Source organism: Esox lucius, chromosome 14 (genome assembly GCF_011004845.1).
Source record: "Esox lucius isolate fEsoLuc1 chromosome 14, fEsoLuc1.pri, whole genome shotgun sequence".
In the NCBI taxonomy this organism is placed as follows: Eukaryota; Metazoa; Chordata; class Actinopteri; order Esociformes; family Esocidae; genus Esox; species Esox lucius.
This window is the reverse complement of record NC_047582.1, coordinates 23,066,525-23,086,175: the sequence shown is the minus strand read 5'-3', so window position 1 is coordinate 23,086,175 and position 19,651 is coordinate 23,066,525. Positions and strand designations below refer to the sequence as shown.

Here is a 19,651-nt window from a genome sequence, read left to right as displayed (position 1 = left end):
AATTTAATGTATCTTCTTAATTTTATTGGAGGATTAACATCTACTTCAATTTACAGAGAATTGCTAAACTTAACGCATTAACTTAAATCATATCCACAAAGTATTTATACCTCCGTGTTACTTTAACTAGTTTGCGATCAACAGGTAGTAAACACTGCCATCTTCTGGACATATGGCAAATGACAGCCTCAAGGTTACAATGACGTGGGTATCCGTCTGGAAGGAAAACACAATGTACAGTTGTGGAAGTCTGAGAACATTTGACAGGTGCGAATGAACACCACCATCTTGTGTCCATCTTGATAAATTACACCAATGTAGAGTGAGTAATGAAAGCACAATGATTGTTCAAGAATGGACATCTTTATTGAATACGCGCAGATACCAGAGGAGCCTACCTCTACATACTTTACACTGTACCTGTTACCCTTCTGCCAAATTAAATCAGATCAAGGACAGGTACTCGATAACAGGTTTAACATACACCTCCACATACATTATAGCAGGGCTGTTCCAAACAGGGCCGTTGGGTGTCCTAACTACTACAGCACTAAAGCTTTTCAACTTTCTCATCAGAGGATGGTCTCTCTCTGGTCAGTCAATGTCACATTTTTTCAGTCTATACCAGGATACTTTGAATTGTGATTTTGTGTCTGTTCTTTTCCCCATATGTTACACACAGATGTGACTTATTGATTGATCAGTAAGAGAGAGGTGACAAGATAAAAAACGTTGTATTGTAGAGGAACCTGTAGTTCTCTACTATGTACATCTCTCCAGTGGCATGCTCTGTCACAATGATCCAGAACTGACAGACACCAGTTCACAAAACAACCTGACCCTAAGGAGCTCAGCTGACTCATACATTCACCTTTGACCCAAATTAACCTGGCTGCTCCCCCCTAGAAGAAGAGTATGTTGGGATGTAGTGGAGTATAAACACACCTAAACACAGATAACGCCACTGGTTTATTAAAGGCTCAATGCAGTGATTTTACAGGAATATCAGTTCTAGCTAACAATCAAGGCTCTCTTTGTTATTGGTATATTAACATATTTGACCCCTGGTGACCAGGCCACAACACCATCAATACAAAACCTGCTGCTTAGAAGGTCTCGTAAGAAGGAATAGGTCATTTTATTTTCAAATCAGTAACAATCAGAAAATAACACTGACTAAAACTCATTTCACAATCATATAGTGTTGTTTTCAGCACCCCTTGTACAATGAGATAAAAACACAGTAAAGATTTCATTGTGATTGCATTGGGCCTTTAAGTAACACATGTTGTTCACAGACCTTTGTAATTACAGTAAGTTAGCATTGTTAGCTTTCCTGTTCAAATTACTAAAGCATTGATTTCGGTCATCTTGTCTGGCATTCGGCATTTAGCCACTTTTAAATTAACCACTACCTCCCTGTGAGCAGAGACAAAAACAGGACACAAAACGGAAAGACTTTAGTTACACACATGCAACATTTTCTAGTTTAAAAAGTGACATGAGAAAGTATGTATAGCTGCAAATGATGCAGCTGAATGAGCTGACAAAGTCATCAACACCAATCAGACACATCAGTGAGTCTAATCAACTCAATAACCCCAAGGTCAACCCAAATTAAAAACTTTGTACAATATAACACAATATACACACACGCATACACCTTATCATTCACATACACAAAATTCCCACACACATTCACACAAAACCTTCATACCTGGTAATGCAGAAACATCGCTAGGACACCAGATTAGCATGGCTCGCATTACAGTTGACGTTTCTCCACTGTCAATGCCAATCATCTGAAACTATGTTCAACATTTAGCCGTCTGTAAATGTTTTCCACTACATCCCGGTCAGTGTTATTTAGGGAATTCTTCCCCCGAACACTAAATTCTGTAAAATAGTAACTACAACAACCAGGCAAAACTGATGATAGCAGCAATAGGTAGCTTTGATTTAACTCAGGCTAGCTTTAGAAGGGCTTTTTTAATATCTCATAAAATTAAAGCCATCTTTCTTTCTGCGTAAGCTTACTGTTAAATCAATTCTCCAAACAAAAATCATGAATATTCAACAACAAATACCTAAGAATGAATAAGCAGTTCTAGGTTGGAAACAAACACATACACGCATACACCCTCAGAGACATACACCAACACACACACACAATCTCAAAAATTTAAATATAGCTGCTGAATTTGCCATGACTTTGAACACACTAATAATAGCTACTTATTACTATTTATACAATATTATGGCCATGTTATTCTTGCAGTTTGAACAGGGGTGCAACCCACAAACAAATAAATAAATATAAATAAATGAATCCTTTTACACACATCTCCCATGTGGCACTGTGAAGGGCAACTTGTGGTATTTCTCGAACACTTTACAAGAACACGCAGTCATAAGGCCTTCGTAACACTGTCTTAAAACAATTACAGCTCATATCAGCTTAACTAACTGGCCAAGCATGACGCTGAATAGCAGCTCTGTCGTTTATCTTTATAGCAGCGTGTAAAACTAAAGCCTGTAATGATAATGGAGGGAAGCCTGCTGGGTAGTGTAGTTCTACATCAGAACATTGCCACGTGTGTCGGGCAGCCTCAGCCCCACTAGGCCTCCTCCCACCAGGACGGCCGATGCCAGCAGGATGGGGATGGCCTTGGTGATGCCAACCAGGGAGCCGAAGATCAAGTTCCCTAACACCGCTGCCAGTTTACACAAGGCATTGCAGAACCCGAAACCTGTACATCTGGAGGACACAAAGAGAGTGGGGGAGGAGAGAGGAGGGGCAAGGAGGAAGAGTGAGCCAGAAAGTGTACGTACGTGTGTGTGTCTGAGCGTGTAGTGGGATGTAGAGGGAGAACTGTGCTGAAGGCCAGAAGAGGATGCTGTGTCTGTCAGCCAAGCTCTAATGGGCCCACAATTCAGGATAGTGTTAGGACATGTACATCTCTGACTGGGGACACCGTGGGGACAATTTCCCAACCAGACCCAATCATAAGGTGGCCGCCGCCCCCTAGTGGTGCGATAAAACTTGAAGTGATGAAAGCTCATTTCATTATCTGGATTAGGGGTGTCGCGATATACTGGTATTGACGATAACTGTGACATTCAAAAAATGAAATATTGAAATCATGTTAATAATACAATAATTCACTAAGCGAAACTGAAGTTGTACTTTTTCAGAAACTCCTCTCGGTTTTTTCGATACCTTATTCATGTCACCTATAGACAAACGATGTATGTGATTAAACAAGGAGACTGGACCTATACACGCTCAAATCAACTCGTTAGCCCCACTACAACCCCCAGGAGAGATTCGCAAAGACGCGCCATTTTCGCCTATTCACATGGTTAAAAGGACGTTGCGTTTTTCCAAAAACTCCTATTGGTTTTTCTATAGATTATTCATGACCAAATTATGCATTTGCTTAAACTAAATGTCTGGACCTATCATGAACTTATATCATAACAGCCCTAAGCTGAATTGAATTAGTGTGTTCAGATGCATTTGATTCACCATAAAAGGCTGAAAACGCCACTATGCTTTGTTGTATTTTACGGATTATGTATCATCTTCTACAGGGATGTTGTGTACAAACATCCCCTCAATGGTGCAACCTTTCCAACAGGGATGAGAACAAATGTGCACTCCTAATATTGTCTTGATACAAAATCTAAATGTCTTAGCTGTCTGATTCACTTAACGGACTAATGGATCTTGTGTCTGGGTAGGATGAATGGTCATGTTGATTTTAGTTAATGGATATTTCATTAATAGTAGCATTACTGCTGAGCTGTAATATATCAGAAATAGAGATCACAGCATTCTTCATATTTTAGATTAATCCTACATGTAATTTTTCATGCCATTTTCCACAGTAAAAGTACACAAAACCTATGTTTTTACCAAACTGTGCATTCCAGACAAGGAGTTTATGATTGAACAAAATTGCCAAATTATTAGCTGATTGGACAACAATTGAATAATGGCAATATGTAGAAAAATGACAACAGTTTCTATGGAATGTGATACAGGCTGAGCTACCACACTTATCCTATAGACAGTTATTTTTGGGGCACCATGACAGAATAGAGGAAATATAAAAATATAAAATATTACAATGTATCTTTATCACATAGAATAACATCATCAGTGATGGAGGTTAAAATATAGTGGGATTTGGGATTTCCTGTGTGTGTGTGTGTGTGTGTGTGTGTGTGCCTGTGTGTGTGTGGGTGCTCCCCACCTCCTGTCCGTTGAGTAGAGCTCAGCAGTGACAACATCAAGGGAGTTCCAGGCTGATATACTCAGACCGTTATACAGACACAGCATGAAGATCATCATAGATTCACTGGTCCCAAACCACAGAAAGAAGCAACTGATTCCTGACAGCACCATTGAGCCCCCTGGAGGAGAAAATAGGCAATTGCAAATGACAAATAACTGATTAAATGTCTCCTAGATTCTGGACCTTGTAGGGGTTCTGGACAGGTTCCAACTGACAAGTCTGCGTACACAGCGCAATATGAATGGCACAATATTAATTGTTGTATACTATGTAAAGCAGCTTGGGCCACTTTTTCACCTCACACTCTCTGTGAGTAGCTAAGATGAATTTATTATATCAGTGCGAAGAATCAATTTGACTTAGGCAAACACTGCGATCTGATCTTCCTAGGTGGATTCATAGCTTTCGTAGAATTGAAGACAGATAACTTTCTCTAGATCACAAAGGAATGCAATCTCTTATATCTAAGACTTAATCTGCAGGCACTCAATTTGTGTCTTTATGTCGCTCTGAGGACCCCATCAGTCTCTATGGTACATGTGTACATATTTATTTTACAGTTATCTTGTAAAATGCATAAATGCATTCCAGTAATTCTGTACTCTATTCTTCCAGTTTTATTGAATAGGAGGAAAAAACGATATATGATATTGAAAAATATTATACCATTTACTTAAGAATGCATCCTCAAAAGTGAGTAGAGCTAGAAAGAAAATGAAAGAATAAATGTTCTACGTGGGTGAGTAAAAGACCTTTCTAGAACTAAACAGCATTAGTAAATGATTAGACAGCCTTGACACATGATTGCACATAATGAATGGCGCATCAGAATTCTGTAGACTGTCATCCGATCATAGGAAATTCACATAATGAATGGCGCATCAGACTTCTGTAGACTGTCATCAGATCATAGGAAATTCTCAGACAATACTTTTCACTAAAATGTGTACGTATATGCGTCAAAAGAATGACCTCTTACCCAACATGCTCAGTCGCCCTATCTTGTCCATCAGAAGGGCAGAGACTATGTTGCCGGGCAACACAGCGAGTGTTCCCAGGAAGTTGACGAAGTAGACCCAGTAGGCACTGTAGTCATCATCGAAGGTCATCTGACAGCCCGTCTTGTTGTGGTGGAACGAACTGTTGATCACCCTTGATCCCACCAGCTTAGAGTCATCAATATCTGGACAGAAGGACAAAGATTCAATCAGAGTGTGGAATAAGAGTTTTATTTTGACTCCTTACTGATACAACCAGAGTGTGGAATAAGAGTTTTATTTTGACTCCTTACTGATACAACCAGAGTGTGGAATAAGAGTTTTATTTTGACTTCTTACTGATACAACCAGAGTGTGGAATAAGAGTTTTATTTTGACTCCTTACTGATACAACCAGAGTGTAGAATAAGAGTTCTATTTTGACTTCTTACTGATACAAACAGAGTGTGGAATAAGAGTTTTATTTTGACTCCTTACTGATACAACCAGAGTGTGGAATAAGAGTTTTATTTTGACTTCTTACTGATACAACCAGAGTGTGGAATAAGAGTTTTATTTTGACTCCTTACTGATACAACCAGAGTGTAGAATAAGAGTTCTATTTTGACTTCTTACTGATACAAACAGAGTGTAGAATAAGAGTTTTATTTTGACTCCTTACTGATACAACCAGAGTGTGGAATAAGAGTTTTATTTTGACTCCTTACTGATTCAAACAGAGTGTAGAATAAGAGTTCTATTTTGACTTCTTACTGATACAAACAGGGCATAGAATAAGAGTTCTATTTTGACTCCTTACTGATACAACCAGAGTGTAGAATAAGAGTTCTATTTTGACCTCTTACTGATACAAACAGGGCATAGAATAAGAGTTCTATTTTAAGAGTTCCTTTCTGTGCTTTTTGTCAGGAACTTTATGAATTAACACTGCCTGTGGAGGAAACTACCAGCCTAATTTCATGTGGCTTGGTTACAGTAGTAGCTCATTGTTAACTGATGTTAGCACCCTGTTGTTCACCATTGGTACCAGGGCATCAACCTGTATCGTTGTCTCAGTCTTATCTTGATGAGGGGGTTGAAAATATGGTCTGTCTGCAAAATCTCCCCAGGTCTTGCTGGGGTAAAGGGCTCCTTGTGATGGAAAAGCTATTATTACACAACATCACAAAATCACAAAGAAAGAGCAGAGGCAGCAAACAATCTGCACTCTATACGTCCCCCTTCTCCCTCGCAGTCCCACTCTCTCCACCTGCCCCTCCCTCCCTGCGTCTTTGTTCTTTTCCCCGCCTTTCCCCCTTCCTCTGTACTGTATGCATCCTGGAGTGTTGCAGCTCGAGGCAATGAGACTACATTTCCTGTGAGATTTGCCACCAAGCTGACACGCCCAGAATGTTTTCATGTTCTGCTGTTTCCTAAATGCTGAGGGGAACCATTTCCCATGAGTCAGCTGAATCACCACGGTAGCGGTCCCCCTTATTAACTACTCCCCTCTCATTTGCAACTCCCTTGGAGAGACTTTCCTGCATGGATTGTCTGGTTCAACCATTAGTCAGCTCCTCTTAAAATATACTTTATGCAACCCTTCCCTGACAAAGACATAACACGTGCAACAATGTTTTTAGATTCAGATTTAGTCCAAGTTAGTCCAAGTTAGTCCAAGAACAATGTAACAAAGAACAATGACATGTGTTTCAAAATGTATTTTTGTAGTGCTAACAAGGCCATTTATTTTCACATTAAGCAAAACTCTTAATGTACACTACCTATCAAAATTGACTGAAAACTATTTCCATATTTTATATCCCATAATCAAGTCTGATTTATCCTTATTATTAATCATTGATGCATAATATCAGTATTTCATAATGTCATAATTTCAATGGCAAACATGTCTTTCCAGATGACACACTGAAACAACTTGTTTGTTGTACTCAGGTCATGTTAAATGTTGTTTGGTTTTTTTGAGGATATGTATTGTTTTTTGTACTAAGAGTGGTGAAATATTACCACATACTTGTGTAAATAGCAGCAAGGAAACAAAAAAAGACTCTAATATGTTTACTATGAACTATGCTAAAGTGTAAATTGACATTATATAACAGTAGGCATTTGTATGGGTAATGTCAAGAAAAATAGGAAAGGAGAATTTACTTCAAGAGAACTGTGTTTTATTCCCTGATCTTCTACCAGATACAATTGATCATAATGCTTCTGAAAGAGCATTTGCCTGTGGGATAATCACTGCAAAACTATTGTAGGGGGTAATCATGGACGTACAACTGGCTCAGTGTCTTTGTCAAGCACAGTGAACAGGGAACAAAGAGCCAACCTCTTTAGGGGAAGAGATGTAATTCACTGGTTGTAAAGGAAAGCTATAACTTTCTAACTCAACTCTTCAGTCCACTCTTCACCCTGTCACTGGCACAATAAACGGAATAAGGTTTCTGAGAGAGATATAACCAGAGAAAGAGAGAGGATGGAACAGAGGGCGCAAGAGAGATAACAGAGAAAGAGCAGAGAGAGGGAGAACAGAGATAGGGAGAGAGAAAGAGAGGAAAAAGGAAAGACTGCAGAGAGAGAAAGAGAGTTATGTCTGATGGGTAATGGGGTTTTGTGAGAGGTTAGCCAGGGGGACAAACACCTAATCGGTAGCATTGCTATGTGCTCAGAATGATTAGAAAGAGTAACATTATAAAAAATAATCATGTGAGTGTGCGTGTGTGCGTGTTTGTGTGTGTGTGCGTGTTTGTGTGTGTGTGTGTGCCCATGCGTACACATTTGTGTGGGTTTGTGTATGCCTGCTTGTGTGTGTGTGTGTGTGTGTGTAGGGGTAGGGGGTGGGAGTCAACCTGTGTTATAAAAGAAGGCTTCTATAAAGGTGCAGTTCTTGAATAAGGAGCCCACTGTTGACACGTCATCAAAGTAGCAGTTCTGAAACGTAGAGTCTATGAAGGTGACAGACTTCATCTTCATACTGATGAACCTACACAACAAGAAGAAAAGAAGCCAATATTTAAATAATATGCAAAATTATTCTTAAAACAATAGCATAAGTTAACTTTGCACTCAGAATTTAGTGCCTTGGGCCTGTAAGCATTTGAATTGAATTGTGTCATTGCTGAATACTGTTATAACTGATGACACAGTTGATCCACTGACACTGAGCTGGATCCACTGCCCAGCCTCAGTCAAGGAAAGGCCATGATTGACAACAATAACTGTGGCACAAAATTTCATCTAAAGAATATTTGTATACTCCTTTGAGCTACTACACCATTACTCATAAACCCCTCTTATGCCACCCTCTTCTTCAGTCTCTCACTTGGTCCATTCTTGCAAATAGCAACTCAGGAGTTGCCTTTAATATGCATGAATAAGAACTGACTGCTGATTGAACAAAACTATGCAACAATGTTCTATAAACGTGAAGAAGTTTAATAAAGTATTTCATAAAGTAGCTTGTGTCACCTGTGACCTATTGTTTTAATTTTGTATGGTGTGTTGTATTATGGTATGTTGTGGTGTATTGTGGTGTATTGTGGTGTATTGTGGTGTGTTGTGGTGTATTGTGGTGTGTTGTGTTGTGTTGCATTGTAGTGTGATATGATTTGGTGTGGTGTATTGTAATGTTTTGTGGTGTATTGTGGTGTGTTGTGGTGAGTTGTGTTCTGGTGCAATGTGATGTGGTGCAGTGTGTTGTAGTTTGTTGTGGTAAATTGTGTTGTGTTCTGGTGTATTGTGGTGTATTTTGGTGTGATGTGGTGTGTTATGGTGTATTGTGGTGTGTTGTGGTGTGTTGTGATGTGGTGTATTGTGGTGTGTTGTGGTGTGATGTGGTGCTGTGGTATGTCGTGTTATGTTGTGGTGTATTGTGGTGTTTTGTGGTGTGTTGTGGTGTGATGTGGTATTGTGGTGTGTCGTGTTATATTGTGGTGTGTTATGGTGTATTGTGGTGTGTTGTGGTGTGATGTGGTGTTGTGGTGTGTTGTGTCATGTTATATTATGGTGTATTGTGGTGTGTTGTGGTGTATTGTGGTGTGTTATGGTGTATTGTGTTGTGTTCTGGTGTATTGTGGTGTATTGTGGTGTGTTGTGGTGTGTTATGGTGTATTGTGGTGTGTTGTGGTGTGTTGTGGTGTGTTATGGTGTATTGTGGTGTGTTGTGGTGTGTTGTGGTGTGTTGTGGTGTGATGTGGTGTTGTGGTATGTCGTGTTATGTTGTGGTGTATTGTGGTGTTTTGTGGTGTGTTGTGGTGTGATGTGGTATTGTGGTGTGTCGTGTTATATTGTGGTGTGTTATGGTGTATTGTGGTGTATTGTGGTGTGTTGTGGTGTGATGAGGTGTTGTGGTGTGTTGTGTCATGTTATATTGTGGTGTATTGTGGTGTGTTGTGATGTGTTGTGGTGTGTTGTGGTGTGATGTGGTGTTGTGGTATGTCATGTTATGTTGTGATGTATTGTGGTGTGTTGTGATGTGGTGTATTGTGGTGTGTTAAGGTGTATTGTGGTGTATTGTGGTGTGTTGTGGTGTGATGTGGTCTTGTGGTGTGTTGTGTCATGTTATATCGTGGTGTATTGTGGTGTTTTGTGGTGTATTGTGGTGTGTTGTGGTGTGTCGTGTTATATTGTGGTGTGTTGTGGTGTGTCGTGTTATATTGTTGTGTGTTGTGGTGTGTTGTGGTGTGTTGTGGTGTGATGTTGTGGTGTTTTGTGGTGTCATGTTGTGTTGGGTTGTGTTATGTCATGTTGTGTTGTGGTGTGTTGTGTTGTGCTGCGTTTGGTTGTGGTGTGTTAGAGTTGGAGAGAAGAAGTATAAATACACACACGTCTTCTCTTTGGCCTCAGAAATCATAACCTCGCTATTGAGGAAATAGGGAACAGAAGGAGGAGGGAGAAGGATGGAAAAAGAGAGAATGTAAGATAGGAAGAAAGAGACAGAGAAGGAATGGTCGAGCTAAGGGGAGGGAGAGAGATAAGGTTTTTAATTTCCTGGCGGCGGTGTAGATAAAGGTGTTGGAAGAACATTAGGGGAAACGGTGTGTTGTTTACAGGAATGATAGATCACACTACTACCCCAAACTGGATATGCCTTTTTACTATTCCACCCCTGGAGAATCTTGTCCCCTACGTGGACCGACATAGGACCAATTTAGAATAATGTATCTTGCTAAGGCAAAATTATCACATCATCAGGACATTTATCGTGATTGTTGTGATCAAAAGGATGATATTTCCGCACCACGGCGCCTCAACAGTAATGTCGTAGATCACATGAAATGGTGTGTGAACGTCAGTGACGTGGCATATTGTTACACAGTACCTATCGTTTATGAACACTCCGTTGGTGTGTATCTGGTTCTCCAGTGTAAAATTAAAGGTGAAGTCTTCTAAACGTTCGTCGTTGTGAATCTTCACTCTGGAGGCGTACTCATCGGACTGAAGGTGGTGGATCACATCAGGGAACCACACTGATAGGCCATAATACCTACACACAGGATATGACATCACTGATAGACAGCACCAAAAGCATGCAGTAATTACATTCTTAACAGTATTGTACAATCAGATTATAGATAAGAATATAATGATGGTTTCACGGACACAGGTAGCATTCTGAGGATCTTATTAAAGCAGTGTTCAGGGTTTTGTTTTCAATATATCTGAAATTAATTGGGATATAGCATTGATGTTCCAAGAAAATAATGTATTCCACTGCCGGCTTGCCTCTGAAGTTAGTCATACAGTTGTTCTCATAAGTTTGCATACCCTGGCAGAAATTGTGAAATATTGGCATTGATTTTGAAAATATGACTGATCATACAAAAAAACTGTTTTTTATTTATTTAAAGATAGCGATCATATGAAGCCATTTATTATCACATAGTTGTTTGGCTCCTTTTGAAATCATAATGATAACAGAAATCACCCAAATGGCCCTGGTCAAAAGTTTACATACCCTTGAATGTTTGGCCTTGTTACAGACACCCAAGGTGACACACACAGGTATATCTGTGTAGAAATAGTCAATGAGTTTGTTAGCTCTCACGTGGATGCACTGAGCAGGCTAGATACTGAGCCATGGGGAGCAGAAAAAAACTGTCAAAAGACCGGCATAAAACTGTAATGGAACTTTATTAAGATGGAAAAGGATATAAAAAGATATCCAAAGCTTTGTAAATGCCGGTCAGTACTGTTCAATCACTTATTAAGAAGTGGAAAATTCAGGGATCTCTTGACACCAAGCCCAAGACCAAGAAAGATTTCAGGAAAAACTGCCAGAAGAATTGTTCGGGGTACAAAGACAAAACACACAGGTAACCTCAGGAGAAAGAAGGTGTGGCTGTTTCAATGAGCACAATACGACGATGGTCACAACCATAAGCGCTATGTTTGGAGAGCGGTCAACAAGGCCTATAGTGAACAGAATACCATCCCCACTGTGAAGCATGGTGGTGGCTCACTGATGTTTTGTAGTTGTGTGAGTGCTAAAGGCATGGGGAATCTTGTGAAAACTGATGGCAAGATGAATGCAGCATGTTATGTTTTATGATTGTGCCATTCTGTTATGACCTACAGTTGAATGTGGATCCCATAAGAAATAAAAGACGTGTTTTACCTGCTCACAAATTTTTGCTTTATAAATGGTAGATATATTATCAATTCTCCAAGGGTATGCTCAATTTGAGCACAACAGTAGTCGGTTCTGTTTGGTCCCTGGATAGGAGATAAGATATGGGAAGGGCTGTTGGAGGGCCAATTTTGGACACTTCTTGCTCTGTTTAAATAATAAAACCTTAATGCCCCAGGGAAGTGAAGGGGACATTGCCCTGTGCAGAGTGCTGGGATGGGTCGTTAAAGCGGGTGTCTGGACTCTTTATTTCCACTAAAGATCTTATGGCACTCATTGTAATGGTTACATTTTTAATCATATCATCACCTAATGATCCTTATCTTCCATTAAGCTCATTCATCTCCTCTCCTTTCTCATAGAAAAAATTAATAAATCACACAAATCATACCTTTGTTAATCAAATGTATGAGGTAATGAGAAAACTGTCCAAGCTTGCTATCTTAAAGTGGAACTGACAGCATTTTAACAATATGAAATCTTATTAAGACATGTTGAAACAGAGCATACTCCAAGGAATACGCTGAGGGCCCTTTCCAATATTCAGACAAGCCATTGCATAGATGCGGAAATTTGCCCTTTTCCATACTTTCAATATTTAGGAACATAACACATTAGTGAAGATTCTATAGGAATGTAAAGCTGGAAAAGGTTTTTGGGCAAAAAATGCACTGAATAAAAACTGCAAAAAATGTGTCAGTGAAATGTGTTCACTGTGTGTTTATAGGCACTAGCTAAAGAGCACATTTAATTGAGTAGACAGCATTTGTTAAAGCAAAACTATTTTGTGTTTCAATGAATATTGGTAAATACCACAGGAGTCTCTTACCCCTTGGGAACATACCAATCCTGATCAAACAACCATGAACAGATAGGCTCCCTCAAAGACACACATCTGAATGACATTCTCCCTCTTGGGTATTTTCAAAGCCTCCAGCTTCCCAGAATGCACTGTTTTACTTCAAGCTACTACATTTTTGGAAAATAATAGGCAAAACACTTCTGGGAATGTCAACAAATATGTAACTAGCATGGCAGTGATGATCATACATCTGTAATAAATAGTGTGACTATCTGATGTATTATTTTAATATCTGGCTCTTTACACAGTGAGTCATGTTATTACAGAACTGTAAGGCTAGGTTATGTTGAAGAACATGTAACATACAGTAAGAGGTTAGGCTTGGTTAGGTTTACGAACTTGTAACACACAGTAAGTGTTTTAGGCTGGTTAGGTTTACAAACTTGTCATCAACATTTAATTTTTTGTGTATAAATGTTAGGTCAAGTGGGAAAGATGTGGTTTCATTTTGAAATGTTTCTAACTTTTTTGACCAGTGAAGACCCCAGTAGATGAGTAGTCAGCTGTTAGCATGTTAGAATTTCTTGACAGATCTAGTGCTGAATGCTGTATGTGAAACCTATCTGTAGAGAAGAGTCTTACCCAAAAGACAGCGTAAACCACACAATGGCTAATTTGATGGTGTTGTCTTTGACTGGATATTGGAAACATTTCATAAAAGTTAGCCAGATCTGCAGAGAGAAGATGATATAAAGAAAGCAATAAATACCTAAACTAAAGTCATCTTTATGCTTTCATATCATGTTCTTTGATCCAATCAACCAGTCCTACCCCTCTGAGTTCAGTTTTGATCCTGAAGAGGACTTTGGCAACAGGGTTGGCTGATTCTGACTGCATCTCCACCAGCTCATCAAGATGCTTAGGAAGCTTTATCCTGTTCACCTACAGTGGTACAAATTGAGTCAATTTGTGCGTGAAGGTAGTTAGAAAGAGACAGAGAAATATAGAGACAGAGAGAGGAGAGGGAGATATAGTAGAGAAAAGATGGGCAAGAGAGAGAGGAGGGAGAAGAGAGGGATGGAGAGGGGAGGAGAGAGAAGGGAGGAGAGAGAATGATGGAGGAGAGAAAACATTGGGGGAGAGAGAGTATTGTACTCACAGTAAAAACTTTCTCTGGTTCTCCACGTGCTCTCATGTTTGTGTCATGGACCTGTTTCAGAACCATCCAGGCTTCGTCATGTTTGCCCATCTGAAAATAGATTGAGAAGAGTTACGCACACGCACACGCACAAGCACACACACACACACACACTCATTTCTTACCTCTAAGAAGAATCGTGGGCTCTCTGTCATGAAGGTGAGAGCAACGACAGCACACATGCAGGGTAGAGCACAAACCACCACAAACACCCTCCAACTGTGGAATTGGTAGGCTGAGCCCATACTGAAACTCCAGCCTGCACACACACACACACACACACACACACACACGCACACAACCAATCATATGAATTACAATACATATTTCATGTCTAGTTTAATGTGTTTTTTATGTAAAAAGTTCAGGGGAAAATGACTCAAAATTGCCCCTAAGTACAACCATCAACATGTTTCATCATTGTGTCTCTTAGAAGAAATTATTCCAAACACACATTTCTATTTTCCACATGAGATGCAGCATGTTGATGTTAATGAGGAAGACTAGAGGCTGAACAACACCATATGGTGTTAGACTGAGCAGGAGAGAGAGGCAGAGAAAGAGACGGAAAGATGAAGAGAAAGACAAACCATTGCATTTAACTCGTATTGGAAGCATTTAGTGAGACTAATTGATACAGCAATCTCTGAGGAGAGCAACACAAGAGCTTTGCAATTTATGAAGTGTATCAAAGATAAATTCGGTATAAACAACATGAACTTGTGTGTTTGTGTGTGTGCATGTGACTGAGAGAGGCCCATTAGAAATACTGTGGTTATAATGAACTGGGTACCTGTATGGCAGAATAACTTCCTGTTCTACCTTAAACACTGTCGATGTATGGCAGAATAACTTCCTGTTCTACCTTAAACACTGTCAATGTATGGCAGAATAACTTCCTGTTCTACCTTAAACACTGTCGATGTATGGCAGAATAACTTCCTGTTCTACCTTACACACTGTCAATGTATGGCAGAATGACTTCCTGTTCTACCTTAAACACTGTCGATGTATGGCAGAATAACTTCCTGTTCTACCTTAAACACTGTCAATGTATGGCAGAATAACTTCCTGTTCTACCTTAAACACTGTCGATGTATGGCAGAATAACTTCCTGTTCTACCTTACACACTGTCAATGTATGGCAGAATAACTTCCTGTTCTACTTTACACACTGCAGTGTCCTTGGCTACAGTGCCAATGCCCAAGATACCAGGATCCAATGCATATACAGTTCACATCCCACCTCAAAGAAGTCTGCCAACATGCCAACTCCCATACACCGTAACACCCCACAGAAAGCAGCACACACACAGGCAGCAGCATACACACAGCAAATACATTTACATACACATACATACACATACATACATATACATACACACACACACACAGACAGCAGCATACACACAGCAATACATTTACATACACATACATACACATATATACATATACATACACACACACACAGACAGCAGCATACACACAGCAATACATTTACATACACATACATACACATACATACATACATATACATACAAACACACACACACACACAGATTTTTCAGGAGGAGGAGTCCCCCAGCCTCTGGCCAGCACCAGTCAATGAAGTGCCCACTGCGGCGGAACCTATTACACAAGCACAGCTCCTTTACACACACACACACACACACACACACACACAGAGACACATACGCACAGCTTCACAGAGAGAGAGAGAGGTTGTAAAACACTAGCATCTAATCAATTGACCTCAATCATGGGCCAGGGTTTCTCAGGGACGTGTGTGTGGATATGCAGTGTGCTTTTACACGCTCACATTCATTCAAGGTAATACACAGTCAAACAATTTACATATTGTCCTACTCCATAAACTGGTCCATTGGGATGGCAGGGCTCTAGGAGACAACAATATAATCACAAGGATAGCAAAAGGCCCCCGAGTAGACCGACAGACAGAGTGGCAGACAGACAGACCGGCAGACAGAGTGGCAGACAGACAGACCGGCAGACAGAGTGGCAGACAGACAGATCGGCAGACACAGTGGCAGATAGACAGACCGGCAGACAGAGCGTCAGACAGACAGACCGGCAGACAGAGCGGCAGACAGAGTGGCAGACAGACAGACCGGCAGACAGAGCGGCAGACAGACCGACCGGCAGACAGAGTGGCAGACAGACAGACCGGCAGACAGAGCGGCAGACAGACAGACCGGCAGACAGAGCGGCAGACAGACAGACCGGCAGACAGAGCGGCAGACAGAGTGGCAGACAGACAGACCGGCAGACAGAGCGGCAGACAGACAGACCGGCAGACAGAGTGGCAGACAGACAGACCGGCAGACAGAGCGGCAGACAGACAGACCGGCAGACAGAGCGGCAGACAGACAGACCGGCAGACAGAGTGGCAGACAGACAGACCAGCAGACAGAGTGGCGGACAGACAGACCGGCAGACAGAGCGGCAGACAGACAGACCGGCAGACAGAGAGACAGACAGTAGATTTTCTCTTCTCCTACAGTCTTATCTTTCACTGTGGGTTAATGATTCATTACCACACTCTCTCTTTATGTCACACACTCCCTCGAATCTCTCTCTCCATTTGAAATTCAAATTTCACCATCTTTTGTCTTCTTTTGCCTTCCTTTCTCTCTAAACCGCTCCTATTCCTTTGCTCCATCCATTTCTCTCCCACTGCTCTATGTTTCTGTATCTACAATATATCACCTCACATCCCTCACCACATCTCTGTTGTTCCTTTGCACTGACAGCCCACATAAAGCATCGTCACTCCACCTTTCCTTATCTCTTGTTTCCTTCTTTGGCTCTGTCTCTCGTCTTTGATTTTTTTTCTTGTCCTTTCCTCGTATCATTTTTGTCCCCCAGTCCCTCACTCTTACTGAATGCTTGTTCTCCTCTCTTTTCCAAATCTCTATCTCTGTATCATCTGTTCTTCTCTAACTCTGGTTTCAGTTTTGTAAACTTTTCAGGGTTCAGGTCTAGGTTGCTGATGTCGATCCCTTGTGATAAATGGTCCCACTCACTGCAGAATGGATTAGGATTGGGTTGCCAGCCAGGTTTGTCACTCAATCCTGCATTGTGATAGGAGGACATGGCTGTCAGTCACTCACCGTAATGCGGTATGATGAGCCAGGCCATGGCCGAGGCATAGATCCCTCCTATCATCCAGAACATGCAGAGCCAGCTCAGGTGCTCGCCTCTCTTCTCCCTTGACAGGAACTCGGCAAAGTAGGGGAACACAATGGGAACTGCTGCACCAATCCTGCAAAGGAACATGGGGAATGTAGTTAAAACTATTAAATTAACTAAATGATATGATGTTTTGGAGGTCAAGTGTTTTCCTTTCTGTCTAGTAATTTTCAAAATGTCACTGTATGGTGTTTGACTGTTCTTCAGGCAGCTGATTAAAAACAACAAGGCTGTTCTGATCAGAGACAGAGAAAAAGAGTCAAAAGAGAACGAGAGAGAAAGAGAATGAGTGAGAGGGAGAGAGAGAGGGAGAGAGATGTCCCCCTTGTTCTGATGTTCTGGTTGATGATAAAGTCAATAGAGCTTCTGAGGAACCAGCAGCCAGTTGCATCTGGAACCATTGCAAACAGAGTGGGGACAGACATATTAACAATTTTTTTTATAAACATATGTTAATGTCGCATTTGCATCTGTTGATGAGTTTGTTTGGCAACGGCACAAAATGGTGACAGGTGTCTCGGGAATGTAAAAAATAAATAAATATATAGAGGTTTGAATTTATTTGTTCTCTGCTTATTGAGAATAGAATAGAAATAGCAATTTATGTCATTCCTCTGTTAACCACAGGAAACCACCGGCTGCTGGCTTTTAAAGAGATGGGAGACAAGAGACATTCAATCAAAGAGACAGGCATTTTATTAGGTAGTGTATACTGCAATATCTAAGCCTGGGACAGTGCAGCTGCAGTCAGGTGTAGTCTAGGAGTCACACACACACAAATACACATTTTAGAATTCTTGTGGGGACCCAAAACAGAACTCCGACTCAGAATCTTGTTTTTCCGTAACCAACTCAAACCGTAACCCCTAAACCTAACATCTAAACCTAACCCAAAATAGACTTTTTCCTCATTGGGACCATAGAAATGTCCCCGCAAGGTCAGATTTTCCTAGTTTTACTATTGTTGCAGAGACATTAGGTGTCAGGACAGTAAAACCTGTACAAACACACGCCCCCACACATATTATAGAATCAGTCTTGTGATTTATGAATCCCCTCAGGCCAAAAACGGCTTTTATTAAAGCAAAAACACCAGAGAATCATGCAGCCTCTGAATAACAACCACGTGCAACTATCACCAGGTAATCATCCAAAGACTGCATTAGCTAACAGCAAAGGTCATATATTCTGTCAAAGCCTCTTGATATCGTCTACATATCATCTAGCGATTGTCAAGTAATTCACTCCTAACAAAAACATTTGTGTGCTATCAAGATCAAGAACTAAACTATTAAACATTAATACAATAGAATGGTAAGGACATTTAGTTTGCTACAAACGTTTAGCTATAATTTGTGTTTTTCTGTTATCTCCCACTCAGGGGATGCTCTGATGCCAGACAGCTAGAATAACCTCCTGTGCTGTTCTCTGACTTTGGGGGAGTGAAGGGAGGGACAGTCGTGGGAGTAGAGCTCTGTCTTGAAGAGTACCACATGGCAGAGGGAACAATGACCTCTCAACCAAGGAGACCACAATGTCATCATGGAAGAATAATAGTCTAATAGAATGTTGAAGAAGACATAGTGGGACTTCATGAGTGCTAAAAAGACTTTCAGAATAAGGAAACATTCTACAAGACAGTGTAACATACAATTATAATAATAGGGAACAAGATGAGACAAACAAATCGACCCTCATCGATCTACACTGACTCCCTGCACAATACTCACCTACAGTACCAAACACCAACAGGATAGTGAAAATGCTTTCTTCTTTTCCATCTATATGTCAAAGGTTTGGATACGAAATTTACAGTTTAGATTCCTAGCTTTTATTTGTGGGTATTTGTGCACATTATTTTCAGAAATATCAACACTTCCTCTACCTCGATCAACAAAGATATAGGGATCATTGGCTTAACTGGTGTTTCTGGTTAGGTGTGTTTTGTGACATCGTTTGTAAAGGCATGAGAGCGGTCAACACCTAGTCTTGATTCGAGGCTTTGCATTTGCCTTTGGCATCTGCTACTGGTGTCTGTCAAAGCGATGACAATAAAAGTCAAGGAAGCCAATATTAATCTGAAAGAAAAAAAATACCAGGAACCCGGGTTTGTGAACAGAGCTTTCGAGGGGCATGGGCTAAAATGACACAAAAGGGCCACCCGGATATCTGAAGATGTGTGGCGCCAGTCTCCTTCCATGATGCACAACATGCTGAAGTACGACTCGTGCCTGTTTAGAGTGAATTATGAACGTCATACAGACAGAATGCATGCACCGCTGGCCAAAACGGGCACTTTTTTCCATCTGAGATGGAAAAGGGCAGGGGCTCAAGCGCCCCTGGGGTCCATATGGGCACGTTCATGCCAAAAACAACAGTCTGGAACAATATGAAAAGGGAAGACACTGGGCACCTTAAAAGAGCCTGGCAGAACAAGGAAGACCTCTATACTGACAAATGCTCCCCATAACGAGTTAGAAAACACCTACATAACACACGGATGGATGTGTGGTA

At 40.8% G+C, this 19,651-nt stretch overlaps 1 protein-coding gene across 2 annotated transcripts in view; it reads right to left on the bottom strand.

Annotated features, from left to right (window-relative positions):
* Positions 1-347: 347 nt before the first annotated feature.
* Positions 348-19,651, bottom strand: part of LOC105015125 (synaptic vesicle glycoprotein 2C) — a 36,674-nt gene continuing 17,370 nt past the window's right edge. For both annotated transcript variants that reach the window (XM_010878003.5, XM_020053111.3), the window contains exons 4-13: positions 17,059-17,210; positions 14,053-14,186; positions 13,889-13,978; positions 13,561-13,671; positions 13,372-13,460; positions 10,620-10,784; positions 8,149-8,282; positions 5,281-5,484; positions 4,260-4,419; positions 348-2,758 (exon numbers count right to left, since the gene is read on the bottom strand). In XM_010878003.5, the coding sequence (XP_010876305.1) occupies positions 2,575-2,758; positions 4,260-4,419; positions 5,281-5,484; positions 8,149-8,282; positions 10,620-10,784; positions 13,372-13,460; positions 13,561-13,671; positions 13,889-13,978; positions 14,053-14,186; positions 17,059-17,210 (1,423 nt within the window). In that variant the 3' untranslated portion in view covers positions 348-2,574. The remainder of the gene's footprint in view (positions 2,759-4,259; positions 4,420-5,280; positions 5,485-8,148; positions 8,283-10,619; positions 10,785-13,371; positions 13,461-13,560; positions 13,672-13,888; positions 13,979-14,052; positions 14,187-17,058; positions 17,211-19,651) is intronic.